The sequence below is a fragment of the Mobula birostris genome, chromosome 24, assembly GCF_030028105.1.
Source record: "Mobula birostris isolate sMobBir1 chromosome 24, sMobBir1.hap1, whole genome shotgun sequence".
Taxonomy (NCBI): Eukaryota; Metazoa; Chordata; class Chondrichthyes; order Myliobatiformes; family Myliobatidae; genus Mobula; species Mobula birostris.
Window position 1 is genome coordinate 51,167,975 of NC_092393.1, and position 9,778 is coordinate 51,177,752.

Here is a 9,778-nt window from a genome sequence, read left to right on the forward strand (position 1 = left end):
CAGCTGGAGGATGCCTCAGAGCATAGAATAGTCACGTACTGATTTGTTTTATATTTGAAGTCAACCCTGTCCAAGAAGTACCACAATAAAATAAGTTAGATCGCTAGTTATGTTGTTTTTGTGACCACTGGAGGGAGCATTGAAATAGTGGTGGTCCTGACACATCTGCCTTTTAAAACTTGTTACATTTTCAAAATGCTGAGTGCTTTTGGTTCACTGATACTTGTTGCTATTTTCGTCACGTAAATACTACTCAGAGAGCAGATGGATCTCAAGTTTCCCATTTTATATTTAACTTTTGTTTACTCAACCTGACCACCCCTTGTGTGGGATAAGGGACAAGGAGTTCCAAAACATCCTGACATAGGATACGTACAGAACTGCGCTCAAAATCCGCAGAATTCTGCCCTCAATTAGACACAGCTCAGCATGGTGAAATCACAGAAACTTGAGATAATGTTCCTGGTAAAGTGATGCCTCCATACAACTCGAAAGCAGTGCTACCTACATGTCTTCAGCACTTCCCTTCACTACAATGCTTACATTGCAGTTTCTAACCATATTGGGTGTTGTCACCATTTAAGGTTGTGGGGGCATTGCCATTTGGGGTGGCACCGTGGTGTAGTGGTCAACACAACGCTTCACAATACAGGTGACCCAGGTTCAATTCCCGCCGCTGTCTATAAGGAGTTTGTACACTCACCCTGTGACCACATGGGTTTCCTCCGGGTGCTCTGGTTTCCTCCCACAGTCCAAAGACGTGCCAGTTGGAAGGTTAATTGGTTATTGTAAATTGTTCCACGATTAGGCTAGAGTTAAATTAGTGGTTTGCCGTGTGGCACAGCTGAAAGGGCCAGAAGACTCTACTCCATGCTATTTCTCAATAAATAAATAAATCAAAGGTCCTAGAAGGACCATTCAGTGTAACAATTCATTGACAAGAAATGCTTCATTGTTAGTGATGACAGAAGCAGTGAAATGCACATGAGTAAATAGATTTTTTTTTCTTCCCTGAGATTAAAGATGTGAGAATAAATGTACTGACTTCTTTATTCATTGCCCTCCACGAGCTCATTCTGCCTGTTATTCAATATCCTCCTTGAAACTTCCACAGCCTGGTATCAGCATCGGAAATGAAAGCGTCAACGTCAGAGATGCACTGAGCAGTAAATGACTGCCTGTTTAATCTCAAGCCATATTTAATGAAGAATGATAATAGATTACATACAGTATTAATGCAAAGCGGTCAAAGATATCACCAGACATTTGTATGATTCGTATTCAGTACGTTGCTTAGAGCAGAGGTTCCCAAACTTGGCATTATTGTATACAAATTTCCAGACTTACTACCTGCCTAAATATGCACATCAATTTAAGTTTTATATTTTAATCCCTGAGATGTGAATTAATCAGTCCAACAGTCCACCATTAGGGTGGCAAGGTAGTGTAGTGGTTAAGCACAACACTTTGCAGTATAGACAACCCCGGTTCAATTCCTGCCTCTGCCTGTAAGGACTTTGTATGTTCTCCCCTTGACTATGTGGGTTTCCTTTGTAAATTGTCCCATGATTAGGCTAGCATTAAACTGGGGGATTGCTGGTGGATGCAGCTCGAAGGGCCAAAAATGCCGATTCCACACTGTATCTCAATAAGTAAGTAAGTAAATAAATAATAAACAACCATTCCCGATCACCTACGTTCAGAATCAGAATCAGGTTTGTTATCACAGACATATACCATGGTTTGTTTTTTGTTTGCGGCAGCAGTAAATAAAAATGACTCTAAGTTACAATAAGAATATATTAAAAAAAATACTGTAAAACCATCTCCTGGGATTTTTTGTTTGACCATCTGCTACAATCCTCACTCCAACCCCATCGTTCTTCCCCCACAAGATGTGGCATCCACAAATCTGTCATGGATCAGCGTCTGCTGGATATTACCCACTCTTCTCCGTCACCAGAAATGTCTGGGTGGCCTCCAACCTGAAGGCGTGAATATTGATTTATTCTTTCAGTTAATTTTTCCCCTTCCCCTCTCCACCTCTTCTATTCCCCACTCTGGCCTTTTACTTCTTCTCACTTGCCTATCACCTCCCCCGGATCCTCTCCTCCTTCCCTTTCTCTTGTGGTCCACTATCCTTTCCAGCCCTTTACCTATCCCACCCACCTGGTTTCACCTATCACCTTCCAGCTACCCTCCTTCCCCTTCCCCCCAGCTTTTAATTCTGGTACCTTCCCCTTTTCATTTCAATCCTGAAGCAGGGTCTTGGCCCGAAACATTGACTGTTTATTCATTTTCATAGATGCTGCCTGACCTGCTGAGTTCCTCCTGTATTTTGGGTGTGTTGCTTTAGCTTTTGTTTGGCACGAGAATGTGCACCAGAGTTTCAGAACCTTTGACTTTGAGCATGCTTGAAAATTATGCTGTTATATTGTTGTACGTATTCATAACCTCGCTCTAAGAATGAAGCGCACATAGAAACATAGAAATCTACAGCACATTACAGGCCCATCGGCTCACAATGTTGTGCTGACCATGTAACCTACTCTAGAAACTGCCAAGAATTTCCCTACCGCATAGCCCTCTATTTTTTTAAGCTCCATGTTCCTATCTAGGAGTCTCTTAAAAGACCCTATTTTATCATTTTCCAGAAAAATATTAAAATGCTTAGTAGCTCAGGCAACAACCACATAGAGACAGAATTAATGATGTAGGGTTAGCAATACTCTGCAGGTATCTTACAAGAAATCAATAATTTATTCTATAAATAGTCAATCATTACATCCAGGAAATTAAAGCTGCTCAACTTTTCTTCTGCTAATCTAATCACCATATCAGGTAATCAGATATACAATTCAGGCCTTCAACATGAAACAATGGTAGAAAATTACACATGTAATGATAGGCAAGTATAATCTAAAAATCAGATTATTCCCCCCGCCAACACATGAGTTCATCCTGTCCCAATATCCGTCCATACAAAAGCCAGCCTCACTGATCACACTCTCTCACTGATCAACCTAAATCTCACATTGATCTGTAATAATCACTCCCCCCACACCACACTGCTTAAACCCCGATCCTTCCGCTGAGCGTCCCCTGGTCTCATAACCTCTGCTCTCGGTGACCCATGCGCTCTCCCTCCTGACCTCCAACCTTCTCCTGATCCATAATCTCCCTTCTCCAAGGCCCGCAGCCTTCCCCTGTGACTCATCTCCCTCTTGCCCAGGGCTTCCAACCTTCTTCCTGCAAAGGATCTGCCTTCCCTGTCACCCACAACCTTTGATCCCCTTCTCCCGGGATCCCCAACCTGCTTTCTCCCTGCCTCCTCCTCTAACTTTCCCATGATCTCTCCCTGACCACCCGCCCCAAATCATTGCCTGCTTTCCATGCATCATGGTCTCCATTGCGCCGACTTTCCACTTGGCAATCTAAATTGGCGGGAATCCTAGAAGGCGATTTAGATGAGGTTTAACGCACAAAATGCAGGAGAAACTCAGCAGATCAGGCACCATAGAATCATAGAACACTGCAGCACAGAAACAGGTTTTACAGCCTATCTAGTCCATGCCAAACTATTATTCTGCCTAGTCCCATCGACCCACACCTGGACCATAGCCCTCCGTACCCACCCCCCGCCATCCATGTACCTATCAAAACTTTTCTTAGATGTTGAAATCAACTCCACAGCCTGTCTGGCATACGCATTCCACATTCACTCCACCCTCTGAGTGAAGAAACTCCCCTTCAGATTCCCCTTAACCCTTCACCATTCATCCTTAACTTACGGCCTCTGGTTCTTGTCTCACCCAACCTCAATGGAAAAACAGCCTGCTTGCATCAACCCCATCTATACCCCTCTTAATTTTGTATGCCTCGGTCAAATCTCTCCTCATTCTCCTATACATCAATTTACATTTCAGGTTCAGACCATTCATCAGGACAGGAAAGAAAGCAGACGGAGGCATGGGTGTAGTGAAACACGGCAAAAACACAGTGTGAAATACATTTTCAGCTTCCTCCATCATCGTAAATCTTCCACTAATTTTTACCCCTCACCACTCCAGAAGCTCGAGGCAGCGGCAACAACAACACTAGACCAACAATCTTGATTTTAACCCTAAAAATGAAACCACAGCTTATAACTTTAATTTCACACTTACCCAACAACAGTGCTTCACCTGGTGAACTTTGAAATACAGAAGAGTGGAATGTTTTGAAACCACTTAGATCATTGGTAAATATCTGTTCAAATACAGCTTGTTCAAAAGTCACAATCAAAGTCCCGGTAACATCTGGGCAAAGGTCATGCTTCAAAAGTGTCTCACTGCACTCAGGTAATAGGATGGCACAATACATCAACCAAAACAAGTTTGGGGAATCTTACAATAAATTTCATGGTTTAATTTCACTCCTGGTCATTGGAAAATCAAAAACACCAGCTGTTTTGCTTTCCAGCTTCCCCAATGTTTGTACACTTTCTGATGATACTACATCTAGAACAAGCGAGAGTGAGGAACTGGAAAGGATCTACAGGCTTGATCTGTACTGTAAAGACCTCTCTGAGGATTTTTCACCTTGCCATTGAAGGGAGATCTGTGAGTTCCCAAGCGATACCATCTAACATTTAGCTCCTGATAGGGTTACCCGTGATAGTAAGGTCAAGGGCGAGGTTGCAGGGAAAGAGTGATCCAACCAAAACTTCAGCGTTGGAGCTGGTGGAAGAGGATGGTACTGGAGAGTACACTTCCAGTTCTAAAAACATGGACACTTACTCTCAAGGGCAAACACTGCACAGTTTGTTTTCTGTGACCCACTTACTCCATTTTCCTGGCATTAACAGTGGGCCACGTTCAATTACGGGTTACTTTAATTCACAGGAGTGGAAATTGCAATAGATTGGACCAATCAATGAAGTAAGTGTAAACCGGCAGGCAAGCCGTCTTTCTGCACCAATCCGAGACCGAGAATCTGGCTGAGTGGTGCCACAACAACAACTCCTTCCTCAATGTCAGCAGGACCAAGGAGCCAGATAATATACCTGATTCTGATTCCTATTCTGTTTATTGACTTCAGGAGGAGATAAACCAAAAGTCCATGAGCCAGTTCTCCTCAGAGAATCAAAGACGGAGACGGTCAGCGACTCTAAATTCCTCGGTGTTAGCATTTTGGAGGACCTGGCCTGGGCCCAGCATGTAAGAGCAATTACGAAGAAAGCACAGCAGTGCCTCTACTTCTGTAGGAGTTGGCGAAGATTTGGCATGACATCCTTCGTATTTGCACAGTTTGCTGCCTTTTGCACACTGGTTTAACCCCCAAGTTTGTGCAGTCTTTCATTGATTCTATTATGGTTATTACCTATTATGGATTTACTGAGTATGCCCACAAGAAAATTAATCTCAGGGTTGTATATGCTGACATATATGTATTTTGATAATAAATTTACTTTTAAACTTTTTTTATTGCAACACCAACAAATTACATTCAATACAACCAGTTGCCAATTGCATCTTGACTGTTTATCCCAACCACCCCCCAACCTTCATCACCATCCCCCCCTCCACCCCTCTCTCCCCCCATCCCTCTCCCCTCCACCAACCAACTGAATAGTAATGCATACACAGACAAAGCATTCCTATTTTATACAATAGTAAGATTTTCTAATTTATCTGTGTTGCTCATCTTCCCCTGAATCTGTTGTTGTAAGTTGGTGGTGGAGCCCTGAGTTAAATTTACTTTTAACTTTTGAATATTGAAAATAATGTCTGATCTTAATGCTCACCTTGCCTGTATTTTCCCAAAGTGGCCTGAAGTACAATTTCACTTAAATTTGGATCCTGGCTGTGATCAATGCTTGAATTCATACCCCAATATCATTGTATTTTCCACCATACAGTTCTTCAACAAAAGTATAAGTTTCAAAAATAATTTTGGCATCACAGTTTACCTTAGATTTTCGCAAACTGCATCAATTAGACAGGGAGCGTTGGATCAATGTTGTTTCTTTCTAATTGTTGGTGCAAATTCAGAAAATCCATCATGTAAGTTAACTATAGACGCGACACAAATCTGTCCATGGTGTCCACAATGGTTCTATTCTTTCATCACTGCTAATCAGCAAAAGAGCAGAAGACTAAATCCTGGTTTAAAGAAAAATATTGTGCACACCACAGTACACCAGCCAACACAAGAGACTCTGCTGGAAATCCTGAGCAACACACGCACACAAAATGCTGGAGGACTGAGTCCCTTCATCTGGCCCAAGATATTGATTACTTATTTCCTTCTACTGATGTTGCTTGACTTGCTGAATTCCTCAAGCATTTTATGTGTGTCACTGAATAGAACACGCTGCTCTTTTCAAACCTACCACTATGACTAAGCTTTTGGATGTGAACCAAACTAATGCAAATATTAACTGGCCATCAGCAAGTTACTAAGCACTGTATAATGTGGGTTGTCCTGATTATAATGATTTAGATTGTTATATCCACCCCAGTAAGTCAATTTACTGAACGTGGCCCAATCTTAGTGCCAAGATATGGAGTAGGTGGATCACAGAGAACAAAATTGCATACCATGACCTCAAGAGTTAATATACTGTGTATCCTAGTGCAGAAATTATAGAGGGGAGGAATAGTCATCAGATTTGAAATGGCAGAATGCATGTAATTACTTCATAGTCTTGAGTTTCTGCAATATTTCCACCTGGATTTTCACAATAGAAGAAATAAGATAGTATAGGAGACCTAATAAAGTGGCCTCTGAATGTACGTTCGTGATCTTCTGCTGCTGTAGCCCACCCACTTCAAGGATCAATGCGTTCTGCACACCAATGTTGTAAGCCATGGTTATTTGAGTTACTGTCACCTTCCTGTCAGCTTGAACCAGTCTGGCCATTCTCCTCTGACCTCTCTCATTAACAAGGCATTTTGACCCACAGAAAAGCTGTTCGCTGAATGCTTTTAGTTTCATGCACCATTCTCTGTAAACTCTAGAGACTATTATGTGTGAAAATCGCAGATCAGCTGTTTCTGAGATACTCAAACCACCCCATCTGGCACCAACAATTATTCCACAGACAAAGTCACTTTCATCACATTTCTTCCCCATTCTGAAGTTTGGTCTGAACAACAACGGAACCTCTTGACCATGCCTGCGTGCTTTTATGCATTGAGTTGCTGTGATGCCACACAGCAAAAAAACACGCTCAACGACTGCTACTCTAAGATTAGGAATGGCTAGACTGCACTTCAGGAAATCTGATGACTTGTCTGTCCTCCTCCTATTTGCATACAGGCACAGGCTACAAAGCAAGGCCCTAGAGATAAGGACAACGAAGAGGTGGTTGTGGGAAGTGGAGAAGCAGCTACGGGATTGCTTCCAGTTGGTGTTCGAGGACTGATCAAAGGATCAGAATGAATAAAACACAGTTGTAGTTGAGTGTGTGCCCACAAAGTCATTCAGTCTTCCCCAACAGAAGCCCTGGATCAACCATGAGATCCGCAAATTGCTGAGGGCCAGATAAGTGGCATTCAGGGCTGCTGACCAAGTAAGATACAAGAGGTCCAGATACAATCTCCAGAAAGCCATCTCATGTGCAAAGTGGCAAATCTGGACCAAACTTGAATCACTGAATGATGCTTGACAGCTGTGGCCAGATTTGAATGCTATTACCCCTTACGAAATAAAAGCAAGTGGCATGGGTGACAACAGAGCTTCACTACCAAATGAATTTGATGCTTCTGTGCTCACTTTGAACGTCAAAACATGGAGGTATCATCATGAACTCCCACAGCCTCTGATGACCCTCTGACTGCAGGCTCTGAGGCCAATGTGAGAGTGTCCTTCAGGAGAGTGAAACTATGGAAAGCATCTGGCCCAGATGGGGTACCTGACTGAGTACTAAAGTCCTATGCTGATCAACTGGCTGGAGTGTTCACCAATATCTTTAACCGTCTGAGGTAGCCACTTTAATTATACCAGTGTCTAAGAAAAACGTGGTAACCTGCCTCATCGACTATCATCCAGTAGCACTTGCATCCGCAGTGATGAAGTGCTTTGAGAGGTTGGTGATGAAACGTATCAATCCCTGGTTGAGAAATTACTTAGATCTACTCCTATTTGCTTGCTGACCCAACAGGTCCACAGCAGATGCTACTTCATTGGCTCTTCAGTCAACCCTGAAGCATCTGGATAGTGAAGAAGCACACACCAGGATGTTCTTCATCGATTACAGTTTGGCGTTCAATATTATCGTCCCCTTAAAACTAATCAATAAGCTTCAAGACCTTGGCCTTGATATCTCCTTGTGCAATTGGATCTTCGATTTCCTACTTGCAGACCCCAGTATGTTGGGATTGGCAAAAACATCTCCTCCGCAATCTCCATAAACATGGGTGCACAACAAGGCTGTGTGCTTAGTCCCCTGCTCTACTCACTTTACATGTATGACTGTGTGGCTAAGCACAGTTCCAATGCCATATTTAAGTTTGCTGACAACACCCAAATCGAAGGTGGTGATGAATCAGCATGTAGGAATGAGATTGAAAATCTGGCTGAGTGGTGCCACAACTAAACTCAATGTCAGCAAGATCAGGGAGCTGAGTGTTGACTTCAGGAGGAGGAAACTGAAGGTCCATGAGCCAGTCCTCATCAGGGGATCAGAGGAGGAGAGGATCAACAACTTTAAATTCCTCAGTGTTCTCATTTCAGAGGATCTGCCTTGGGCCCAGCACATAAATAGCATTATGAAGAAAGCACTGCAGTGACTCTACTTCCTTAGAAGTTTGCAAATATTTGACTTGACATCTAGAGCTTTGACAAACCTCATAGATGTGTGGTGGAGAGTATATTGACTGGTTCCACCACTGATATGGAAACACTAATGTCCTTGAATGGGAAATCCTACAAAAAGTAGTGAATATGGCCCAGACCATCACGGGTGAAGCTCTTCCCACCACTGAGCACATCTACACCAGTACTGTCACAGGAAAACAGCATCCATCAACGACAACCCCATCAACCAGTTCATGCTCTCTTCTTGCTGCTGTCATCAGGAAGAAGGTTCATGAGCCTCAGGACCCACACTACCAGGTTCAGGAACAGTTATTACCCCTCAGCCATCAGGCTCTTGAACCAGAGGGGATAACTTCACTCAACTTCTCTTGTCCCATCAATGAATTGTTCCCACAACTGATGGACTCACTTTCAAGGTCTCTTCATCTCATGTTCTCGATATTTATTGCTTATTTGTTATTAGTAATTTTTATTTGTATTTGCCATTTGTTCTCTTTTGCACATCGGTTGTTTATCTATCCTGCTGGGTGCGGTCTTTCACTGATTTTATTGTGTTTCTTGGATTTGCTGTGTATGCATGCAAGAAAATTAATATTCAGTTTGTATATAGTGAGTGACATATATGTACTTTGATAATAAATTTACTCTGTACATGATTAGCTAATTAGATATTTGGATTAACGAGCTGGTGTACTGGTGTACAGGCAGTCCCCAGGTTACGAACGTCTGACTTACGGACAACTCATACTTATGAACGGAGTGCAATAAGCCTATTATATTAAAAATGTGAGTTAAATACAATGGTTTGTAATAACGAACGCACGCAGTACTTTGTGACGCTCGTGAAAACATTGCACGGCTTCAGCAGTTCATCGGCTCGAGGAAGGAAAACACCATCCGCCATTTTAAGTTGGCTCACATCACCGTACAGTAACTTTGTATTTGGCTTAAAATTTCCTCTTATTTACCCTTGCAA

At 42.6% G+C, this 9,778-nt stretch overlaps 1 protein-coding gene across 3 annotated transcripts in view; it reads right to left on the reverse strand.

The window, feature by feature from the left end:
- afmid (arylformamidase) overlaps positions 1-6,251 on the reverse strand; it is a 45,096-nt gene extending 38,845 nt beyond the window's left edge. Inside the window, exons 1-2 of one of the 3 annotated variants that reach the window (XM_072241933.1) lie at positions 4,167-4,181; positions 1,046-1,115 (exon numbers count right to left, since the gene is read on the reverse strand). In XM_072241933.1, the coding sequence (XP_072098034.1) occupies positions 1,046-1,075 (30 nt within the window). In that variant the 5' untranslated portion in view covers positions 1,076-1,115; positions 4,167-4,181. Of the gene's footprint in view, positions 1-1,045; positions 1,116-4,166; positions 4,182-5,785; positions 5,925-5,950 lie in introns of those variants that run through there. The other 2 variants (XM_072241935.1, XM_072241934.1) reach the window with 2 other exon arrangements.
- Between the last annotated feature and the right edge of the window lie 3,527 nt (positions 6,252-9,778).